General features: G+C 41.5%; 3 protein-coding genes across 4 annotated transcripts in view; all 3 read left to right on the top strand.

The window, feature by feature from the left end:
• gramd2b (GRAM domain containing 2B) overlaps positions 1 to 25055 on the top strand; it is a 339132-nt gene that overhangs the window by 66701 nt on the left and 247376 nt on the right. The gene's annotated exons all lie outside the window — the stretch shown is intronic.
• LOC146980830 (uncharacterized) lies at positions 1857 to 3638 on the top strand. Its single transcript, XM_085788074.1, has 4 exons — positions 1857 to 1965; positions 2399 to 2507; positions 3152 to 3336; positions 3459 to 3638. The coding sequence occupies exons 1-4, from the start codon at positions 1931 to 1933 to the stop codon at positions 3502 to 3504; spliced, it is 375 nt and encodes a 124-aa protein (XP_085644200.1). The 5' UTR covers positions 1857 to 1930; the 3' UTR covers positions 3505 to 3638.
• LOC146980831 (GTPase IMAP family member 8-like) lies at positions 7027 to 12727 on the top strand. Its single transcript, XM_085788013.1, has 4 exons — positions 7027 to 7045; positions 9134 to 9187; positions 9263 to 10498; positions 10691 to 12727. Exons 1-4 carry the CDS (start codon positions 7027 to 7029, stop codon positions 12715 to 12717), a joined length of 3336 nt encoding a protein of 1111 aa, XP_085644139.1. The 3' UTR covers positions 12718 to 12727.

A 25055-nucleotide genomic window follows, 5' to 3' on the forward strand; every position in this document is an offset into this window, starting at 1 on the left:
GTTGTGACCTGCACATTCACCACGCTATGAGATAATCATCTAACATTACGAGACAAGAGTTGTTTTTGGAGGCAAATGCAGCCGGAACTACATTCCAGACACGGCTGCTGGGCAAGTAGTTCAGAGTATTTGCTTCACGTGTCGTAATGTTACATGATTATACATGATTACAGTAGCCTATTTCATAGTGTGGTGAATGTTCCATTGCAACCTCAGGAAGAACACAGGTCGTAGACACACCCACACCATATCATATTGTTAACCCACATGCACACAGCAGGGACCCTCACATTGTACAAATTCCAAGCCACACAGTTTTGAGAGGATCCGGGCAAGAAATATATAAAAACATCCGGCTTCATTGGGATTGTGTGCTAAAACTTTTCTCTATGGTATAGGATTTTTTTTGATTGCAAGGCATAAAAAACTCTTCCATAGAGAATGAATGTGAGGAGGTGAAGAAACATGGATATTAGACTTTGGACTATATTGTAAATGTGTGAATGTCGATTCGAGTCTCTTATATTTTTGGCGTTTATAATGGATGTGGATTGCTTGAGCTAGAGTGGGTGATGGTGAGGGTCTAAAAAGCATCTCAAAGTTTTCTCTCTAACTCGTAGGTGCGGCCACAAATTACACTCTACACACATGTCTTTCACCACAGATGTAGAAAAAATGTTCTGTCTCAGGTGACGTGCTCAAACAAGTGGGGTGACTTACAGAATGATCAAAAATAGCCTCCAACTGCAGCCAGATCTTTATTGAATGTCATTTCCCCTCTCTCTCTTCTTTAAATTGTCTCTTTTTGGTATGATATGTATCTTCTTTTCACTGCTGCTAGGTTGAAATACTCTCAAACTTTGATCATTAATAATTAATGAGGGTTGCAGACTTTATTGTAGTATTATTCCTTGGTGTTTGTTGCGTCAGAATTCACCAGCACCACCTATAAACAATCAGGTCTCCCCCATAATATTTCTCTGGTACTGCCACTGAATGGGAACCTCCTGGGTTCATCATTTACTATCTGATTAGTTGTATTACATTTCACATTGACTTGATTGCAGATCATGTCTGAAACATCCAGTAGTTTGGTGATTCAGCCACCAGATGGCAGCAAAGTTAAGAATTTCCACATCCTTTCTGTCCTACAACACATCTAGAGACTCTATTTCTTTTTCTTCTAATATAACTCCTGCTGTTATTTAAACTTATTTAATCCAATGTACTGTTGTTGTGGTTTATAGATTTTGTTCTTAAGTGTAATTAGTGCTGTTTTGTTTTGTTTTGTTTGGTGAGCTGAAGGCTTTTCCATCCCGGGTGGATAATAACAATGAATTCTATTCTATTCTATTCTATTTCCAAACAAAGTTTTATTTTTTGCTAAACTTTTTGCTTAATTTAATCAATGTTCCCGAGTTGTTTAGTTTGTGCTGCGTTCAGCAACAGAGGTGTTTAGTTGGAATGATCAGTTTCCTCTAAAAGATAATGAATCAGTAATGTTTTTTTCTGTCAATTTGATCACTGTATCATCCCCATTATGTTGCTGTGCAATATTATTGCTGCCAGGTTTGGTCCTCAACAATATAATATGTAATTGACACCTCACATCTACCAAAGTCTTTAAAAAAATCCATGGACATGTGTATATGCTGTAACATAAATCCTTGCTAATGTTCCTATTTAATGTGAATACAGCAATAATTTCCCTCTTTTATGTTATATAAAATGCAGCAAAAATGCTCTTTAATTGAACAGAAACTTTAAATCCTCCCTGAAAGTCACTGGTCTGCAGCTTTTAAACACTGAAACTTTAACAAGAGCTGAGTAACAGCTGACTGATTCACTACAGTCTCCACTTGTAATCCAACCCGAGACCCATGATGCATCAGTGGGGGGGTTTCTAGGGCGACTCTGACCGTCAACAAACATGGCTGAATCTGCAGGGAGCTCTCAGCAACACGAGTGAGTATGTTTATAGATTATTATGAGTCAAAACAATGTTTTTCTTAACTCAGATCAGAAACAAGGAAGCAATTTATTTTTTTTAATCTGATGTGATTCTTTGAATTAGATAAATATCAGACCTACAAAATTTACCGATAAAGAATAAAATGAGTTTGCAAGGAAAATATTATATATATATTTTATTATATATTATATAATATATTTGACCTCTTAACCTGTCAATGAGTAAATAAAGGGCTTTTGGGTCTATGTTTAAAATGAATGGTTTGTACTTTGGCTCAATTCTCAGTTCATTTTGTCTGGAAACTTTAAGGACAAATGTTCAAATTAAAATCTGAAACCAAACTCTGAAATGAGTGTAAAAATAAAAGTGACAGAGAAGATCAAAGGTCAAAATAAACAAACGGTCTCCTCACATTTCCTCCTGTAGTCGATCCTGTTCCCACATCCCGACGTTCTCGGCCCGACATCCCATGATCCCCAGACTGTACGTGATGCCATGGAAACAGGACATGAAGAACCAGAAGCTCCTGATGAAGGTATAGACACCAGAGCAGGAAACAAAGAGTCAGACGCTGGTGACTCTACTTCCTGTTGGGACAAAAAGGACAAGTCTCGACTCTCAATAACATGTTTAGGTTTAGTTCTGCACCATTTTATGAAGGACCTCCCTTTAGAGCATGCAAGTATTTTACTGCAAAGTTTAGAGATTGTAGATTTACAGTCTGAGGTTTAAAATGTCACATCAGTCGGTGACACCTTCAAATGAAACCAAAAGGATTTCTAGTCTGATCATGAAGAGAGTGGAACTGAACCAATAAAAAAAACTGAACCTTGATCCAGTGAAACCAACAGATCCATTCAAAACATGTGGTTAGAAATCTTTAGAAAGCATTTTTATAACTCTCTTTTCTAATTTGCACTTATAAATAAGACTTTGGGTCATTATTGTCTTGTTGTTAATCGTAATGTATTCAAGTATAAATTCTGATTTTTGTTTAAATTGACACGTTCACATCTCCTCCAATTTACATCCCTTTAGTTAAATGTCTGATTATCAGCCTCAATGGATTTTATTTGACAAAAGGTGTACTTTTACTGAACAGCCACTTTTAGAATTTTAGCACCTTCCCATTCAAGTCCATTTTAATTCTCTGTCCGTCTGTGTGTGTGTGTGTGTCAGAACGCAGCTCTAGCAGGGATTCCTGTGGATCCTCTTGAGGAGTCTTTGTGTTTCTGTGGACGGGAGCGTCTCTGCCACAGTAAGGACACCGACCACTGCTCTTCATCTTCCTCCTCCTCCTCCTCTTCTTCAGCTCCTCTTAACCAGACTGGACTGACATCTCACCACTCCTCCCACTTCTCCAGGTAAAACACCCCAGACAGAAGTTTTGTTGGGAAAATTCCAGTTTGTTTAGCCTACAGTCAGCAACTTATAGACAACTTGCTGTGGAGGCGACGACATCATTTCACTCTGTGTTTTCCTGCAGGTACAACAGCTCCGTGGTGACGATCAGACGTCTCTATCAAACCTGAAGACAGATCACACAGACATCAATAAACCCACCTGCTCTACAAGCTGAGAAATAACCTTTACAGTAGCCTAATAGAATGAGGTGGATAGTCCTTCAGTCCAGTTTTCAAATGAATGAATCAATCACATTTTAATTCACAAGAGAAAGCTGGAAGCTATGAATAAAATAATATAAAGTTTGTTTGTTTTGTTGATGTTGTCCAAATGTGTACTTTATGTGGACCTACTGTGCTGCTTTCTTGGCCAGGACCCCCTTGCAAAAGAGATTCTGAATCTCAATGGGATTATTCCTGGTTAAATAAAGGTTAAATAAGAAAAAATAAATAAATAAATAAAAAGTATAAAATGAATTCGTTTTGGTGATGAAATTGTTCTTTTTGTCTATTTATTGTGTATTTCCACAATTCTGCAATAAACATTAGTTTAGTTTGAGTCTAAAACTCAAATAAGCTTTACCTGCAGCCAAACCGCATGTAAACAAACGGAGAGACGTGATCTCGCGAGACTTGGTTCTTGAGACCATATAGATATATGCTTGAGACCATAGATATAGACGGCCAGGCGGCCAAAAATACTTACAGATGACTTCCGCTTCATTCGTGGCTCTGGTAAGATGTAATTCAGTCTGTTCCATGGATCCGTAGCTCCCGAAAAATGTCTCTGCTTGCTTAGGAATCTGTCAACCAGTGATCTCGTTCACTTCTCCCGTGAACTGACTTGAAGAGTTTACCCGCCAGAAGATAAACGTCATTGAGGGCGGGGCTTTGATTGACAGATTGGTCACCGTGACAACAGCCGTCACTTTGAAACCGTTTTCGTTAGCTTACCACTCGGAGACTCCTCGGCTCAACACGGCTAAAGAAAAAAACAAAACAATCTCTCGGCTGCATTCGTGGTGTTGGGGTCTTTTGGATGATTTCTCATGTAACTATCTGACAATGTGACTCATTGTTCTTCTCCTGTCTTTTCGGTGAGTGAAATTCTAGCGCTAATGAGCAGGTATAGATGTCTGCACATGTTATTGACGTTAGCTTTGCTCGTTAACTAACCGGATTAGCCTGTGACGTTAAGTTAAGCACGGCACCGAAACCACAAGTCATGCTAACGATGCTAACGGGAGAATAGTTTCTCACCACATTAAAGCAGAAGTAAGTGATATATTTGTGTTAATATAGCTAAGTCTTAAATAGTTATATCTTCCGACAGCAATCACTTCTATAGAGTGTTTGGTCTGAAACACGGGTCTGTCAGTCACTCTGCTCTGCTCTGAGCCGAGGAGAAAACATTTATCGTATCCTACAGTTTTTATCCAATGAGGAGAGAGAACGGCATGCAGGGCTGTGTGTGCAGCCAAGGGACGCTGTGAATGTGGCGACGTAGGGACGAGGACTGTTATGGTGCATTCAAGGAAACTCGTATTTTTCCGACCGTGAAGTGGTAGGCTACCAGTTCGATCTGGTACGAGTTCACCGGTCGGAAGTTACGAGTGGCCGTTATAGTGACTTTCACCGGTAAAACAGGTCGGAAAAACACGAGTGGGTTGCCTGGAACGCTACAAAGTCGTAAGTTGTGACTTGAAGCTGTAATTTACGATTTCAAAAGCCTGCCTGGAACGCAGCATTAGCGAAAACGACCGGACCACTTACTTCTGCTTTAATTTAACCGATACCGCGGTCTCTGCCCCACTCTCTGTCCTCCTCCTACATGTCTGTTTTTTTTTTTTTTACTTTGACGAGATGACGACAGTTACTTACACAAAATGGTCATGGTTAAGTTTATTTTCGGATTAGTCTGGAATCAAGATCATGTATTTCGCTGTATCTCTATTTGCAGTGGTTTTCTGTCGTGGTGGTTCTTTGTGGCACTTTATCTACTGTGGTTTGGTAGTTTTGAGGTTGTTTGTTTTGTTGTCACATTGCATTACTTTGTAATATGTCTACTTAACCATTAGATGGCTGGATGATTCCCTCTTTAACACATCCATGGGGATATTATTTCTTTAGCCAGTGTGAAGTGAGGAATCCTGCACACTGTGAAACTTGCACAAATATTTTAATTTTTTGCGACGTTTCGGTTGACCTTCTTCAAGCAAGCACTGGACAATAAGAAGAAGCCATCTTTAAATGGGGAGACTGCCTGGATCAGCAGCTTTCATGTAAGTCTGGATCAACTGGTCCCATTCTGACACACCTGAAAAAACAGATGTGGGAAGACGTCCCTCACTTTTAGTCAGTGTTAATCAATTTTATTGAACCTCTGAAGCGCAGCAGCAGCTTGGAATGGCTGCCACCTTACAGTGAGTTGAGCCCCTCTTTTTTCTGTGTCTTGGCCACATAGGTGGTTGGTGTGTCTGGTCTGTTGGTGTTACTTCTGCTTTAACTAATCATTGATTCACAGAGGAGCTCAACAGCATCTTATTGATGCTTAAGGGGGGATATTTTCTTAATTTTTCCCAAATTACACTAAAATGTCAATATGATAACCATGATCATTCTTTTTCTCTTGACACCTATTTTAATGATGATCTCATCTTCAAGCGCTTAAATAATAATGTTAATATGTTAACTGTGGGGAAAAAAACCTTGTGAAACTCTTCTAACCTTATTTCACCCGACCTTCAAACGTATCACCCCACAACACACACACACACACACTTTTTGTTTGTTTAATCTGCCTGTCGCTACCGTTATCAGGTAGATGACCTCAAAGAGTTCAGAATTAGTGAAGGAGCAGCAACAAATTCAACTGCGAAGGATACACGAGTAAAACTTTACTCAGAAGCAATTATTGGTCATCGAAAAGGGATTATTAATCATCTGCAGGTGAGTGTCCAGATTCAATTTTAGGAACATAAACTGATTTTGCTGGTGCTTTATGTCTTTGTCTGTGGTCAGGTTTTGGCAGCATGTTAGTATTACAATTCAACCCATAATTAATGGGTTTGTAATAAGGTATTGATTAATAGTTAAAATTTCATTTCAGAATGTCTGCTTTTTGATGGGTGCTGTTTCTGGTTAAAAGGTATTAGTTTAGCTTTTTGTCACTCCAGTCTGAATATTAGGTTCCTTCAGGCTTGTCTGGGACCATTATCCAGTAAGAGAGAACTTTCTGGATTTAAAAAATAATTTGAAGTAGTATCTCTGTGATCTTGACAAAGTTTTAATGGTTTTTAATCTTGGCACACTGGCCAATTTCCATCCATTTTAGATTCCGCTTGTTAGTTAAATATTAACAGGAACAGAAAATGTCTCCCTGAGTTCATGTTTACTAGAGTAAATTTTGGCATTAGAAAAAACAAGCTGAACTTAAATGGAAATGATTGAGTCACTTTTACTAAAAGATTTTTTTACACCCCTTGAAACAGTGCTGAAACACTTTCCCCGGCGTGTTTAAAGACAATAACTGAACATTTAATAATAAAGTCTTGTGTCTGAGTGTGTAACAGATTTGAATGTGTGACAGAAGCTAAACTCTATTCTCTCCTCCCTCCAGGTGAATTAGTCCTGACTTCCTCAGAGCTCACAATGGCAGCTGCAGCACCAGGTGAGTCAGTGAAGCATCATATAGCCCTAGTTTGGTGGCGCAGTGCAGGTGGCGCAAGGTAGCGCAGCCGGTGTAATGCAAGTTTCGACCAGCGCAGCCTAGCACAAGGTCAGATTGGCAGATTGGTAGATCGCGCTGCGCTGAGATAGGCGTGGCCGCGGAGCAGGAGGAGGCGTCACAGATTCAGCTTGGCGCAGTGGAAGTTTCGTGCGAAAATGTCCCGCCGAGGTTGCGCTGAAAGCTCGCCACCTCCAACCAGGTCTAGTCTCAGCGCAGGGCGAAGTGCAGCAGGTGCAGTGGAAGTTTGGCTGCCCGGTGCGCAGTGCACACACGTCACCAAGACCTCACAGGCAGGTTTCCAGGCACATTTAGATACAATAAATAACCACAATAACCACTATTTATTGCAACTAATGGAATCAACACGTGAATTTATATCTATACAGATTGTCCCGTCACATCTGACGTCAGATCAAAGGCTGTCAGCAGCGTAATGAAAACTCCACCTGAATTAACACAGCAGAGACGAACTGGCACTGAAAAGCAGCCGTGGATGTCCCAAGAGCAGGACAGAGGGTGGAGGATGACTGCATGTCGCTGCCGTGTTGAGATACACACTGTGCCGTTGTGATGATCCGCTTTATTTATTTACTTACTAATTTATTAGCGGGGGAGCGACCGCGTCGTCACGCAGCCGTAATGAAAAACAAAACACAAATCATCATCTCTCTTAGCCCACCACAACTAGCCTGGCTCTCGCCAGACCCTTGTAGTTCCGCAAAGCTCCACCAGAGGCGCTACGCTCAGCTTCACACAAGGGTCTGGACTTGAGGCCAATGCAAACTTCTTCCCCGGAGCAAAAAATAATGAACCAATCAGGATCGCCGGGCGGGACTTTCTGAGGTGTGACGTAGCACTGAAGCGACTGTTTGAGTCAAACAACAATGGCGGCTCGCAGTGAGTGGCTGAAGTAGCACGTCATTCAAGATAACGGACAAGTGGTTTATCCAATCACATACAAGATTTTTTTACAAGGCCCCGCCTTCTGAAATGAATCGCCTATGGAGCAGTCCCAGACCCTTGTGTGGAGCTCAGCGTAGCTTTGCGGAACTACAAGGGTCTGGCGAGAGCAAGGCTACACCACAACAGCCTCGGTGTCAGATAGTCAGTATATAGCCTAAACTCAGCATCTCTCATCACAGACAAAAAAGAGAGAGACGGACAGACAGAGAGAGGGAGAGAGAGAGAGAGAGAGAGCGTCCTTTACGCTGATTCCATCCCTGTTATGCATGGTGTTTGTTTATGTTGTGATTGGTGTACACCTCTCATCTTTCTTAATACATTTGAGTTTCTTTATTAGTTTATTAGTTGTTGTTTTTTACACTGGGCAGCGGTTCTCAGTGTATCAGATCAAAACTGATTAAGGATAGCCTATAGTAAACTCATTATTCGGTCACTCTGAGCTCAGACCTCCGGACCAAAACAATAGCTTTGTTCTCTCTGTCTGTACCTGGATGATACCTGGCACTGCTAAAGAACATATTGCACACTGCCTTGTTCTCAGAACTGCAGAAGTTCAACACAACCTTGGTTGCATTCAGCCACAGTAGGTACAAGAAGTTGCTATTTAGACCAGATCTCAGTGATAAGTGTTGAACTTTCTACTGCGTTCTTGTTGATGATAAAAGACACATTCATTTCCCAGAGTTTTTAAGTTAATGTATTAATCTTTTAACGTGGGAAACACTCCTAGAACGGGATCATTTGGAATCATAAATATTGATGGGTCGTGGTTAGAGCCTTGCATGGCAGCTACCGCCATCAGTGTGTGAATGTGTGTGTGAATGGGTGAATGCAATGTACTGTAAAGTGCTTTGGGTATCGTTACAGGTATAGTAAAGCGCTATACAGAGCATTTACCATTTACCATATTTCAGGAGCAATCTGCACAGCACTAATACTCAACTAAACTTAGATTAAGAACTATGAGTGTGATGAAATGATAGATCCTGGCCTATGATACTGTTGTTGATGTCAGTGATTATGTGGAAAAAGTAAAGAATGAGTGAATGAGTGTTTTTCTTACAGCTGAAGATGAACCTCTGAAGCGCAGAAGCAGCTTGGGCTGGCTGCCACCTACCAGTGAGTTGGAACACATTTTTACTACTTCAGAAAACTCAAGTTTGTCTAGAATAAATGAACTGATTTTCTTTTCAGTGTCTGAGCTGAGGGTTGTTCTGCTGGGGAACAGCTGGTCTGAGAGGAGTTCAGTGGGAAACTTCATACTGGGAGAGACCAAGTTCAACACTGAGGAAGAACCAGACTGTTGTCAGAGAGTCAGCGGATACAGGAAAGACAAACAAATAGTCCTCATCAACACTCCAGATCTGCTGCATCCAAACATCTCTGAAGACAAACTGACAGAGTTTATAAAGGACTGTGTGAGTCTCTCTGATCCTGGACCTCATGTGTTCCTGCTGGTTCTACAGCCTGAAGACTTCACTGAGGAACACAGACTGGGGCTCTGTAGAGTTCTTCAACGCTTTAGTGATCAATCATTTGATCATTCACTGATACTGATATCAACACCCAGAGAGGAGAGTCCAGGTGAAAACTACATGAACCATCCACCATTAAAACACATGATCAGAATCTGTAGATACAGATACTTGAAGCAGGAGAACCTTGAACTTCCAGAGCTGTTAACAAGAATGGGTCAAATTGTGAAGGAAAACGATGGACATGTGAGCTGTGATATTTTTGATGATCAGGATTCAGGTTTAACTAAGACACCAAAGTCTGACCCCATGAAACCAGCTCTAAACCTGGTTCTGTGTGGGAGGAGAGGAGCAGGGAAGACTTCAGCAGCTGAGGCCATTTTAGGTCAGACAGAGCTTCATTCAGTCTCCAACTCATCAGAGTGTGTTAAACATCAGGGAGAGGTGTGTGGACGTCAGGTTTCCCTGGTGGAGCTTCCTGCCTTGTATGGAAAACCTCAGGAGGAAGTGATGAAGAAAGCGTTCAGGTGTATCTCCCTCTGTGATCCTGAGGGTGTCCATGGCTTCATCCTGGTCCTACCTGTGGATCCCCTCACTGATGAAGACAGGAAAGAGTTAGAAACCATCCAGAACACATTCAGTTGTACAGTCAATGACTTTACCATGATCCTGTTCACTGTGGAGTCAGATCCTACAGCTCCAGATGTTGTTAACTTTGTCAGAGATAACAGAGACATCCAGGAGCTCTGTCAGAGCTGTGGAGGAAGATCTGTTGTTGTCAACATCAAGGACAAACAGCAGATCCCTGAGCTGTTGGACACTGTGGACAAGATGAGACTCAACAAAGAAAAACCATCCTGCTACACAACTGAGACGTTTGCACATGTGCAAATAGAAAAAAACATCCAACTGCAGACTGAACTGAAGGAGTGGAGAACAAAAGTCGTAGTCAGTGGTAAGTACTAGTACATAAATACAATACATTGAGAAGTTGAGCCATTTCTGCGACAGTTTTGATTTTAATGAAAGAAATGTAGTAATTAAAAAATGATTGACTCTAGGTGTAATGAGTCTGTATAACATTTGGTCCAAAAAGTGGTAAAACTGTCTGCACTTAAATTAACTCAAAGTCTTCATTTTTACACAGGTGATGATGACAAGAACTGTCTCAGGATTGTGCTGATAGGGAAGACTGGAAGTGGAAAGAGCTCCACTGGAAACACCACACTGGGAAGAAAAAAATTTAAAGCTGAACTGAGTCAAATATCAGTCACTAAATGTTGTGAGAAAGCTCAGGGTGAAGTGGACGGTCGTCCTGTTGTTGTTGTCGACACTCCTGGTCTGTTTGACAGTAGTTTGTCCCTTGAACAGGTTAATGAGGAGATGGGGAAATGTATCAGTCTTCTGGCTCCAGGTCCACATGTCTTCCTGTTGGTGATACAGATCGGAAGATTCACACCAGAGGAGAAGGAGACACTGAAACTCATCAAGAAAGTGTTTGGGAAGAATTCAGAGAAGTTCACTATCATTTTGTTAACTGGAGGAGATAAATTGGAACGTGAGAGGCGGTCCATTGATCAGTACTTTGAAAAATGTGATGATTCCTTTAAGAAGTTAATTTCTGACTGTGGAGAAAGATACCATGTGTTTGACAACTATAAACAAAATTGTACACAAGTCAAAGAGTTGATAAAGAAGATCGACACCATGGTGAAGACAAATGGTGGCAGCTGCTACACTAATGAGATGCTGCAAGAGGCTGAAGCAGCAATACAGAAAGAAATGAAGAAGATCCTGAAGGAAAATGAAGAGATGAAGAGAGAGAAGGAGGAACTAGAAAGAAAACATGAGGAAGAAAAGGAGGACATGAAAAAAAGAATGGAAGAACAGAGAGCAGAAATTGAAAAAGAGAGAAAACAGAGAGACAAACAACTCATGGAAATTAAGGAAAATATAAAGAAGGAACGTGAAGAGAAGAAGAGAGAAAAGGAAGAGAGAGAAGAAGAAGACAAGAAGAAGAGAGAACAGGAAGAAATTAAACGTAATATGTGGGAACAAAAGATAAAAAGCCTGGAAGAGGAAATAAAATCAGAAGCAGAATCGAAAGAGATCGCTGCCAGAGAGTTGGAGGAGAGTAAAGAGGAGATCAGAAAACAACAGGAAGCCTGGGAGAAGACACAAAAAGAGTGGTGGGAAAAACGAAAAGAGGATGAACAGAGACGACAGGAAGAACAAACAAGACTCAGAAAACTCCAAGAAGAATATGAACAAGAAAGAGAAAAATCTGAAAACAAAAGGAAGGAAGAGGACAGAATGAGAAGAGAACAGGAAGAGAAGCAACGTAAAGAATTAGAGGAAAAATATAAGACAGAAATGGAGACGATGAAGAAGAAGTACGAGGAGGAGGCCAGAAAACAAGCTGAAGGATTCAATGAATTCAGAGAGAAAAATGAGGCAAACTTTGCAGCTCTGATAGACAAATACATGAAGGAAATGAATAATCTGAAGCAACAGTATGAGAAAGAAATGCAGGATCTTGCAGAAGACAAAAAAAATCTTAAAAAAGTTAGGGAGGAACTGCACAAACATAAAGAAGAGATGACTGAGTTGGTTCTGCAACTTCTGACTAAAAAGAAAGAAAACAGAGAAGAAATTGTGACAATGAAGAAAACACAGAAAAAAAAGGTGGATGACCTTCTGAAAGGACATTCACTTGAAAACCAAAACAAAGAAAAGGAACAACTGGAGACATTTATTGAAAAACATAGAGGAGAAATGAACCAAAGTAAAGGAGATCAGAGTATGAGTAGAGATGACCTGTCCATGGAACAGGAGCAAGAAATGAATGAGTGGAAAATGAAGTTTTTTAACCAACAGAGACAAAAGCAGAATGAAGAACTGGATAAACTCCAGAGAGAACACAAGAAGGAACTCAAAGGATTAGAACAGAAGGTTTTGAAGAAAAGTAAAAGAAATGAGAGAGATCAAATTGATGAGTTGCAGAAGAAACACAAAGAAGAGATGGATGAGAGGAAAATTGAAATTATGACCCAAGATGGAGACAGTGACAGGCAAGAACTGGAGGAACTACAGAACCAACATGAAAAAGACATGAATGAACTGATAGAGAAACTTAATATCCCAGATGAGCAGAGGCCCTGTCATGTTTCATGAGCAAAAGATAAAAAAACAACAACAAAAAAACAATAACACAAAGTTACATCAGTGAGTAAAACAGAATTATTCAGAGACACTTTGTTGAAAGCAGAGTCACACACACTGTGCTTGTAAAAGATAATTATAGACCACAAGTCTCACCTCATATAATGGCCCTCATTTATTAAACTTGCGTACACCAAAAAAATGGGTGTACACCAAATTCACCGCAAGGATCGGCATTTATTAATCTGAGCGTGAGCGTACGGTACGCACAAATCTCACGCCAGCTCTGACCAGGTGTACGCACATTTGGAACCAGCGTAGAACATGCAGGAAGGAGTGCTGCTGTGTCAGAATGATTATTAAACCATAGTCTAATAAGGCAGCGATGTGGACCACATGTTGTTGTTGTTTATATTGATAAAAATATAAAAAGTAGCCAAAAAAAAAAAGAAACGATAAAACCAAGTCCGTGTTGAAAATATAACTCGAGTTTTATTTTGGGCAACTGAGATGAATTAAAAACCACGATGTGACAGATGTTCGTTAATCAGCTGTGTAAACAGAAACAGTCAATGACAGACAGACCTGTTATTGTAGATCACACACACAAACTTCCAACATCTCCTGCACCAGAGCATGACCGGACGGCTCCTCAGTCTCTCTCTCTGCCGGACACCGGAGCCGGCGGGGGAGGGGGGGGGGGGCTCCGCTACCTGTCCAGGTGCAGCTGATCTCCGCGGCGGAGTGTTTTTCTTTTCTTTTTTTTCCCGTCACCGGGACCTGTCAGCGGGACATCGGGCCGGTGTTTCACATCCCTCCATCAGCCGAACCATATAATCGGTGCTGATGGTCATAAAGTAGGCTAGCGTTCGCAGCAGTAATATGCCTATGATTTCTCCTCAATCACTTGTGTTTAGTAAACTGCAGGAGCATTTCATGAGATCGCTGGGTTTCCTGACGTGGTCGGTGACACGTGCGTCTGCAGCCTCCATCCACCGGGATGACGCTTATCAATCACAAAATCTATCAATCTATCAATGTCCAGATATTTAATGTTGCCGCCCTCTCCCTGTTCAACGCGGTAACGCCAGTAAAGTCCCTCTTCTTGGCCGTCTTCCGTGTCTCCATGTCGTAAAAGGGGCAGGGCGACGCCTCAAAAGCAGGAATATATCGGGGCGTGACATTTAAATGACGCTCGTTTTCAGTCGCCGGATTTATCACCACCACGCCGGTTCTACGCCGAAATCAGCAGCGTACACACTTTTAGTAAATCACACGTGACACTTGCCGTACACTGATATTTACACCAGAATCTACACCAGATCCTGCGCAAGTTTGATAAATGAGGGCCACTGTGACTTCCCCTCCAGAGGTACTACTTACTACTCAATCCTCTTCTTCCCAGGTGGGATAAGGCTGCGACGGTCTGCCTCTATCTCAACCTGTCGTGCGCTGCATGTTGCACCTCACCCCATGTAAGATTCATCTCCTTTAATTCGGCTGTCATGGTTCATCGCCAGGTTGTTTTATGTTGGCCTTGACTCCTTTTCAAAGCTGGGGTCCATCACAATCCTTCCAGGGGTGCAGAACAACAATGACTACGTTTAAATAGACTTCAGTATCCTGATTTTTATCTCGGTTTTTAAGTATGCAGTTTTTGTGTTTGAGCATGTAAACACCATTTCCCGATTTCAGAAATTGGGATAAGCCCTTATCCCAATTTCAGGAAACCCCCCAGCCCTCTTAGGACCAGAACTGTTACTTTCATACTTTGTATATTTTGTCATTAGTTAACAGAGGTACAAAGTTTAGCAGGACCTCTATTTACTGTATTTGTCCATGAATATATTGTTAACGGACCTTGCTGTTCTCTTTCATCATCACGGGATGGCAGTATTTGTCAGAATACCGTATACTGTAAATGGTCTTTTTTCTGTCAGGTGAGGTGACCAGGAGCAAACTGATGTCAGTACAAATTTATCATCAAACATCGTTTGCATTATGTCATGAATGTGTGTAAATGATTAACAGTTTCTGTGATTTTGAAGCCTGAAGATAATTCTTACCATTAAAGCAGAAGTAAGTGGTCCGGTCGTTTTCGCTAATGCTGCGTTCCAGGCAGGCTTTTGAAATCGTAAATTACAGCTTCAAGTCACAACTTACGACTTTGTAGCGTTCCAGGCAACCCACTCGTGTTTTTCCGACCTGTTTTACCGGTGAAAGTCACTATAACGGCCACTCGTAACTTCTGACCGGTGAACTCGTACCAGATCGAACTGGTACCACTTCACGGTCGGAAAAATACGAGTTTCCTTGAACGCACCATAACAGTCCTCGTCCCTACGTCGCCACATTCACGGCGTCCCTTGGCTGCACACACAACCCTGCATGCTGTTCTCTCTCCTCATTGGATAAAAACTGTAGGATACGATAAATGTTTTCTCCTCGGCTCAGAGCAGAGCAGAGGGACTGAGAGACCCGTGTTTCAGACCAAACACTCTATGTAAGTGATTGCTGTCGGAAGATATAACTATTTAAGACTTATATTAACACAAATATATCACTTACTTCTGCTTTAATGTTGATTAAATGTATTTTTTTCTCATTATGCTATACTAATGTGTAGAGTTATTTTATTTTGTTGTTGTCATTCATGTACTTCAAAATACTGTTGTCCGTTTGTGCATACATTTTAAAAGATTACTTATGATATTGTCACATGAATAGAAGTATCTCACTGAAATCATGTTGTCTTGCCTTTAACTCCACAACATGTAATGTCAATGTAATGTGAACTGAATAAAGTTAAATTGGTTAAACGGATTCCTGTCATTCTGTCCCTGTGCTCATTGTTCAGTGTTTGTCTTCAGCATCAAGAATTTGACAGAGAAAGCAGCTGTTCTTTACGCTAATGATGCTACTGCACGTGCACATACTTGCACTCCTCCCTGCATCTCAAGGCCTGTGTGAGCGTGTCTGTCTTATCTCATCAGCAGGGATAACACATCTCTATATGCTGTAACACAGATTTTTTGACGTGTTAAAGTTAGGTAGTTTGTTTGTGATCTGACAACATAAGGAAAAGTAAACAATTGCTATTGTAGAAATTCCTCTTTCCTCTCTATCTCCTTGTGGTTGTGACAGGACGCATGCCAAACCTCTGTCTGTGACACCGATCCACTTCTCATCTGCTGTTTTTTCCAATACGCTGCTGTCACGAGAGTCTCACGGTAACCGATTTCTCAGTGAATCACTGACACTTTGGTCTGTTTTTTTTTTAAGTCAACATGTTGGGACAGAAACTGTTCCTGAGGAGATGCGGGTGGTTCCAGGTGGATGTGGTGTCCGAATCCAGACGCTTCCCTGGACACGGCCTCCTCAGCTCTTGCAGAAAAAACTGAGTGGACACGCACGTACTCGCAACTCTGCAGGACTCAGTGTCAATTTATTGTAGTGACGTACGTTTCGAGCAGTGTAGCTCTTCGTCAGAGAGTAGGATAGCTATCAGAGGCCATCTTAAATACTACCAGTCACATGACTTGATCAGGAGAAGATAGCATGCAGCTGTTACAGGTGTCAGATTTAACAGGAAAAACAGAAGACAGCAAGCAACCTCAATACCCTGACCTTGATATTCTCGGTGCATATAAATAAATGCACATTGTGTCACACAATCAAAACACTATATAAAAGTATTTTACCTCAGGCCACAAGAGGCCATAATGAAATAGAATGACAATAATAATAACAATATCAATATCAATGGAACTGTGGTATATTGATGTGTTGATGAAAAGAAAGGATCACCGCTGACACGTCTTCGCTTGTATTCAAAAAAGAAGTTTATTAACAAGAAGAAGAACAGTGTACAAAAATGCCGAATCCTGGAGCATCTCTGGTCCAAAATTAGATCTCTCTCAACTCAAAAACCTTCCTTTTTATATGTTGGCTTATCTCCAACACTCCACCTTCTCCAGACAGAGAGAAACCTCCCGTCCAGAATCAGATGGCTAATGACCTTTGACTTGACCTTTTAACTTTTAGGCTAGCGAAAAACCCCATGTCCTGTATCCCATGTCTCTTACCCATTAGAGAAGACAACCGGGTCATTCAGTCGTCTTGGACCATGCCTATCCCATTAGGTCAGATGACTTCTAAGCAAATTGTGGAACCCATGAAGTAGAGCATCTGTCCAGACACTCCTTCAGTTCCAAACAAGGCACACATACAAAGAAGAATACATAATGATAATAACAAGATATTAAAACTAAGAACATTAAGGAGTATAATATACTACAGAACAAAGTTCCTTACCCAAACAATGCCATCAGACCAGAAGCCGTCATATAGGATGGGTATAGTAACATCTTAAAGTGCAATATTCATAGTAGAAAAACTGACAATGAAACACCGACTCATGAAGAAAGCAACAGTCATGATATAAATAACAGTCATAATAGAGGTATCAGTCAACCCTGAAAAGAAAAAAGGAAAAAAATATATACAAAAGCTCATAAGAAAGGTCTGATGTCCATCTCTTCATTGAGACCTTTAGGAGAGACTGTATTGAGAGTGTACATCCAGGGTATCAGGGTATTGAGGTTGCTTGACTGATACCTCCAAAGATATATATAAGAACTAGATGACTCACCCGCAGCTGTTTCCCAATGACAAAGCGTAGCCAGTATGGCGGCCATCTTGGGACGGGCAACTCTCTCCCTCAGATCATTAAGCCTATGATGCATGTTCTGCTATAATGACCATAACTTGCTCAGTTTTTGTCCGATTTCAAAACGGTTTGATTTTTATGAACGTTTATGCAGTTATGATGCAGCATATTTAGAATCACGGATAATTTTAATAATGTATTTTTTTTTTGTAAAAGTAACATCATAGTGACATTATGCAAATAGTTAAAGTAATAGCTACATACTGATTTATTTTTCACAGAGTTATGAATCGTTTTTTTAGTGCAGATGACCAGATCACCTATCTACTGCACTGTAACTGCAGCCAGAGTCAGAGCAAGTTGCCCGTCCTCATAGCCGACTGTGAGCTACGCCTGCGTGTAGTCCGATCCACCCCCTTGGATACCTCTATCATGACTGTTATTTATATCATGACTGTAGGCTCATTCGAGATGAACTGCGCCTCGCCTGGACGGTCGGCGAGAGCAGGCGGCAGCAGCAGGGGGTGGTGACAGAAAGCTGCAGTCAAGTCGGACAGTTTCCAGCCGCCGTCAATACAAACAGGAAGTCACCAAAGTATATATTTCTTATGCTGTACTGCAATTGTCCAATAAATAACCAATATATTTCTCAGGATATAAGTTTGATTCAGTGTGAATATTTTTTTAAGCAGTATAGGCCTACAACATGAAATTCATATAATCTAGCATTATACAACAACACGTAGTGTTTGCAGTCCTAACTAAGAGCCAATCAGCTCATGATCCGGTGCGTTTCCCATCATGCCCTGAGGCTTGCAGGCGGTAGCAGTCGGTGGAGAGCAACTGCGGCGCCTGGCTCTAAAAACTGCGGCCGCCTTGATCTCGTGAGGTTATCGTTGCAGGCGCGTGCATGACGTCAGAGCAAGTCGGGATCAAGTCGGACACAAATCTAACCAGCATGCATTGTGCGCTGGTCACCGGCGATCGATTCTGCGCACGCCTGGCTCATCTCGAACGCACCTTGTTGCTCTGTCACATGACTGCGTTTCACCAATCAGATGTAGCCACTCGCAACGTTTGCCTCTGTGTAACCAATAGACAGAGCCAGGCAGTCACATGACCGCACACAAAATCTCCGCGGTAAACAGGACGGCCACTCCGCCTCAAATTTGAGAAACTGCGGCTACTAAATGATTAGGATGACGTCAGCCCTGATATGTCTTGGATAATGTCCATGAAGGCAAAGATATTCAATATAAACCGTCTTTGGTGAAGGTTCTCAGTCATCCAGGTCATCTTATTCTTCTTCCTCCCCAGGAAGTTTAAACCCCATACACACCTGGAGACATGACTCCTAGTCACATGACCACCCCCCCAGTTTTGGGGGTGTGGTCATGTGACTTTGGTTTCACTAGAAACCAATCATAGGACCACTCACTCTGGGTTTAAACACCCGGGTTTCTGGCATTAGTCTCAGACAGTTCATATCATAGATAGGCCTATGTAAGTTGTGGAACTGAACTGAATTTGTCTTAATTAGTGTGACTGCTGAAGCAGTCACACTATTGTTCTTCTGTTTGGCCATTTTCTTCCGCCTTTTTACGGTCTTCTTCTAGTCCTTCATACTTTGTGCTATTTCAACAATTCATATATCAAAACGTGCAGCTTTTTTTTAACTTTATCGGCATTACTTTTCTCTTTTTAACTCTTTATACTTTTTCAAATATTTAACTTTTTCTGATTTTTTTCAGCTTTATAATGTGTGTGTGTTGCGTCTAACGAGCAGAGCTAGAGTGGTGTCAGAGTGGAGAGAGGCAAAAAAACATTCTAGAGTTTTTCTGGCTAAACTGTCAGCATGGCCACAAATTAAACTCTAGACAAATTATTTTCTCCAGTTTTGTAGCCACACTTGTCTTCTGGCTAAAATTCTGGTCAAAAATGCAAAGAGACTTAGATAATAATTTAAAATATTTTTTAAATGCAGCCAGGGAGCTCTCTGCTCTCATACAGCTCAATGCATTTTTTTCACAGCAGCAGGAGAAGGAGCTCAACTTTGTAACTTGCTGTTAAGTGCTTTTTAAATCATTTTAATTCACCAAAAAATAGTCACAGGTCACAAAAAAGTCCTCTCCTTGCTTGGTGTGGCTAATATATACTCATTTCTCCTTATTTTAAGCATCATTGAAAAATCTCACATTCATGAAAGTCTCAACCTCTCTTATTCACAACTCTGTTTGTAGTCCAGTTGGTAAGGTGTCCGCTTGCCAACCCCAAGGTCACTAGTTCGAATCCAGGCTGAGCAATCTTGTTATGTTATGTTGAATTCTGCTCCCCTCCATCACCCTCAATTGGTTACAGGTGGTCGTTAAGAGACGCATTAATTGCTAGTGCCACCATTTGCAGCACATCATCAAATTACAATGGCAACATGCTTAAGTCTGTGCTCTCTGTGGCGAAGTGGCAGAGTTAAGGTTTCCTGATCATGAGGTCATGGGTTCGATTCCTGCCTCATTCATGTTGTACTTTCTGCTAGAGACTTCATTCAAATTCTGATTTGTAGACAAACTTCTAATGGCTCTTTTATGATGCTTTTATAAAGACCCACTCCCGTGAAAATCGTGTTTTTTGAGCTTTTCACATGTTCCTGTGGCATTTTTCTTGTGTTAGAGCACATATCAGCAGAAAAGGAAGTGCAAAATTGCATTTCTGAGTTTTTCTGCCTTCAAACTGCTGTGAACCAATGGCAGACTCAAACTGGCAGTTTCAGGGAGACTGGAGCTGATGTGTCACAGCTCCAGGGGAGGGCACTAGTGCTACAAGCTGCCGCCCCGTTCTTCATCTGGCTCAGAGGTGAAAGGCTTGGCAGCTCAGTGTAGCTGTCAAGGTATAATAGGTATAGCTCACCTGATAGAGCAGCTATCACAGTGAGCAAGGACTATGCTCCAGTCTGTGATCGAATCCCAGTGTAGAGTTTTACACTAAATGCGCTGAATCTGTAATTATACAATGTCCAGCTGTCAGCAACCGGGGGGCAAAGTCAAAGTCTTCTGACCATGAGATTGTGGGTTCAATTCCTACCTTGGTCAACCATTTGTATGGTCATCACTGCTTGCACTATTTTTACAAAAGTGTCCTCTACTTACTTGTGGTTAATTTCTGCACTTTACTTACTTTTTTTTTAAGCAGAAGCCAGTGATCCTCTTATAAAAGGTTTTCTTTGCCCCTCATATACTGTCCCTGTCTGTAGCCTAGTGGTTAGCTTGCTGGTCTGAAAACCTGAGGGTTGCTGGTTCAAATCTTGCCTCAACAACAATTATAGTGAATTATTTTCCCAGTCGTCCTCTGTTGACTTCTGATAACTTGCTTCATGTTGAAACTGCTGCTCTCAGCCTGAAATTCACAGAAATTTTCATTCTAAGTCATTCAAGCTTGACTCTCAAGCTTTCTTGATGTTGACAGTGCAGATCATTAACAGACAACAGTCTCTGCAACTGTGTGCACTGTGGCCTAGAGGCAGAGTGGAAGTCTACTGACCATGAGATTGTAGGTTCGATTCCGACCTTGGTCAAACATTTGTATGGTGGTCACTGCTTGCACTATTTGCTAATTCTGCAACAGAAAACAAAAATCTCATATTCATCAAACCTCTACTTCACTATTAGTGTTGGAATAGCCCAGTGGATAAGGTTCCTGCCATCTAACCACAAGGTCACTGGTTTAAATCCCACCTGAGCAGTCTTGTTAGTGTGTCAGCAACTTTGAACTTTAAAGACCCGCTCCCATGAAAATCATGTTTTTCGTGCTTTTCACAAGTTCCTGTGGCATTTTTCTTGTGTTAGAGCACATATCAGCAGAAAAGGAAGTGCAAAATTGCATTTCTGAGTTTTTCTGCCTTCAAATTGCTGTGAACCAATGGCAGACGCAAACTGGCAGTTTCAGGGAGACTGGAGCTGACGTGTCACAGCTCCAGGGGAGGGCACTAATGCTACAAGCTCCTAGCCTCGTAAACCAGCCTCTCGCAGAAATGCATTTCATTTCATTTCATTTCATTTGGGGTGGGCGGCAGCAGGGCGGGAGTAGTAGCAAAGACGGTTTAATATCTTTGGTAGTAGCGTTGACAGACAACCCCATTCAGCCAATCAACAAGTTGGTGTAGCGACGGGGCTTTGCACCAGTCGGTCCCTGATTGGCCAACGTGCTGTGTCAATCACAGCGGCGACGCTGATTGGCTCGGCCTTCTGAGGGTTTCAGTCGAAACGCTTAGAATGGGGATGAGGCCAGACTCTCCCTCGGAATGAAATGAAATGCACTTCCGCGAGAGGCTGGTTTACGAGGCTAACAAGCTCCCACCCCGTTCTTCATCTGGCTCAGAGGTGAAAGCCTTGGCAGCTCGGTGTAGCTGTCAAGGTATAACAGGTATAGCTCACCTGGCACCCTGATGGGGTACGAGGAGGTGGCTGGGCGGGTGCAAAACAGCGCAGTCTCCGCCCACCCCCCAGAGGTGAATTGCTAATGTGCATGGCTAATGAGCTGGTTTTAAAATGGCCGAAAAGGGTTGCGGTAAAGGTTTATTGATCATGAGGTCATGGGTTCGATTCCTTACTTTTTTTTTTAAGCAGAAGCCAGTGATCCTCTTATCAAAGGTTTTCTTTACCCCTCACACACTGTCTCTGTCTGTAGCCTAGTGGTTAGCTTGCTGGTCTGGAGACCTGAAGGTTGCTGGTTCAAATCTTGCCTCAACAACAATTATAGTGAATTATTTTCCCAGTTGTCCTCTGTTGACTTCTGATAACTTGCTTCATGTTGAAACTGCTGCTCTCAGCCTGAAATTCACAGAAATTTTCATTCTAAGTCATTCAAGCTTGACTCTCAAGCTTTCTTGATGTTGACAGTGTGCAGATCATTAACAGACAACAGTCTCTGCAACTGTGTGTGCACTGTGGCCTAGAGGCAGAGTGGAAGTCTAATGACCATGAGGTTGTGGGTTCGATTCCGACCTTGGTCAAACATTTGTATGGTGATCACTGCTTGCACTATTTGCTAATTCTGCAACAGCGTTCAGTTGCTATCAGCAGTCACACCATTTCCATTCTTGGAAATGCTTTTTCTAGTTAGTGTGACTGCTGAAGCAGTCACACTATTGTTCTTCTGTTTGGCCATTTTCTTCCGCCTTTTTACGGTCTTCTTCTAGTCCTTCATACTTTGTGCTATTTCAACAATTCATATATCAAAACGTGCAGCTTTTTTTGAACTTTATCGGCATTACTTTTCTCTTTTTAACTATTTATACTTTTTCAAATATTTAACTTTTTCACAAAAAATCTCACATTCATCAAAGTCTCAACCTCTCTTCTTCACAACTCCACTGTAGTGTAGGGGGTAGGGTAACTGCTTGCCAACCCTAAGGTCACTGGTTCGAATCCAAGGGAAGAACTCTTGTTATGTTATGTTGAATTCTGCTCTCCTCCCCCGCCTTCAATTGGTTACAGGTGTTTGTTATCTCCTTGATTACTCATACCAGTTTGCAGCACATCATCACATTACAATGAATGACAACAGTTTTGAAAGCAGTGTGCTCTCTGTAGCCGAGTGGCAGAGTAAAGCTTTAGTGATCATATGGTCATGGGTTCGATTCCTGCCTCAGTCTTTTCACTTCATTGCTTGACTTTTGATTCCAATTATTCAGCTGTCATTGGACAGTCTTTGATTCCTCATAGTATAAAGCTCATTGTAACTCAGGTTCTCTGTGGCCATATGGTTAGTGCTCAGCCTGAAATTCACAGACATTTTCATTCTAAGTCATTCAAGCTTGACTCTCAAGCTTTCTTGATGTTGACAGTGTGCAGATCATTAACAGACAACAGTCTCTGCAACTGTGTGTGCACTGTGGCCTAGAGGCAGAGTGGAAGTCTAATGACCATGAGGATGTGGGTTCGATTTCGACCTTGGTCAAACATTTGTATGGTGATCACTGCTTGCACTATTTGCTAATTCTGCAACAACGTTCAGTTGCTGTCAGCAGTCACACCATTTCCATTCTTGGAAATGCTTTTTCTAGTTAGTGTGACTGCTGAAGCAGTCACACTATTGTTCTTCTGTTTGGCCATTTTCTTCCGCCTTTTTACGGTCTTCTTCTAGTCCTTCATACTTTGTGCTATTTCAACAATTCATATATCAAAACGTGCAGCTTTTTTTGAACTTTATCGGCATTACTTTTCTCTTTTTAACTATTTATACTTTTTCAAATATTTAACTTTTTCACAAAAAATCTCACATTCATCAAAGTCTCAACCTCTCTTCTTCACAACTCCACTGTAGTGTAGGGGTTAGGGTGGATGCCTGCCAACCCTAAGGTCACTGGTTCGAATCCAAGGGAAGAACTCTTGTTATGTTATGTTGAATTCTGCTCTCCTCCACCGCCTTCAATTGGTTACAGGTGTTTGTTATCTCCTTGATTACTCATACCAGTTTGCAGCACATCATCACATTACAATGAATGACAACAGTTTTGAAAGCAGTGTGCTCTCTGTAGCCGAGTGGCAGAGTAAAGGTTTAGTGATCATATGGTCATGGGTTCGATTCCTGCCTCAGTCTTTTCACTTCATTGCTTGACTTTTGATTCCAATTATTCAGCTGTCATTGGACAGTCTTTGATTCCTCATAGTATAAAGCTCATTGTAACTCAGGTTCTCTGTGGCCGTATGGTTAGTGCTCAGCCTGAAATTCACAGACATTTTCATTCTAAGTCATTCAAGCTTGACTCTCAAGCTTTCTTGATGTTGACAGTGTGCAGATCATTAACAGACAACAGTCTCTGCAACTGTGTGTGCACTGTGGCCTAGAGGCAGAGTGGAAGTCTAATGACCATGAGGATGTGGGTTCGATTCTGACCTCGGTCAAACATTTGTATGGTGATCACAGCTTGCACTATTTGCTAATTCTGCAACAGCGTTCAGTTGCTGTCAGCAGTCACACCATTTCCATTCTTGGAAATGCTTTTTCTAGTTTATGTTAGGCTACTTTGTAAAAAATGTAATTAGTGTGACTGCTGAAGCAGTCACACTATTGTTCTTCTGTTTGGCCATTTTCTTCCGCCTTTTTACGGTCTTCTTCTAGTCCTTCATACTTTGTGCTATTTCAACAATTCATATATCAAAACGTGCAGCTTTTTTTGAACTTTATCGGCATTACTTTTCTCTTTTTAACTATTTATACTTTTTCAAATATTTAACTTTTTCACAAAAAATCTCACATTCATCAAAGTCTCAACCTCTCTTCTTCACAACTCCACTGTAGTGTAGGGGGTAGGGTAACTGCTTGCCAACCCTAAGGTCACTGGTTCGAATCCAAGGGAAGAACTCTTGTTATGTTATGTTGAATTCTGCTCTCCTCCCCCGCCTTCAATTGGTTACAGGTGTTTGTTATCTCCTTGATTACTCATACCAGTTTGCAGCACATCATCACATTACAATGAATGACAACAGTTTTGAAAGCAGTGTGCTCTCTGTAGCCGAGTGGCAGAGTAAAGGTTTAGTGATCATATGGTCATGGGTTCGATTCCTGCCTCAGTCTTTTCACTTCATTGCTTGACTTTTGATTCCAATTATTCAGCTGTCATTGGACAGTCTTTGATTCCTCATAGTATAAAGCTCATTGTAACTCAGGTTCTCTGTGGCCATAT

The sequence above is a fragment of the Trachurus japonicus genome, chromosome 9, assembly GCF_045865225.1.
Source record: "Trachurus japonicus isolate A0001 chromosome 9, Traja_1.0".
Taxonomy (NCBI): domain Eukaryota; kingdom Metazoa; phylum Chordata; class Actinopteri; order Carangiformes; family Carangidae; genus Trachurus; species Trachurus japonicus.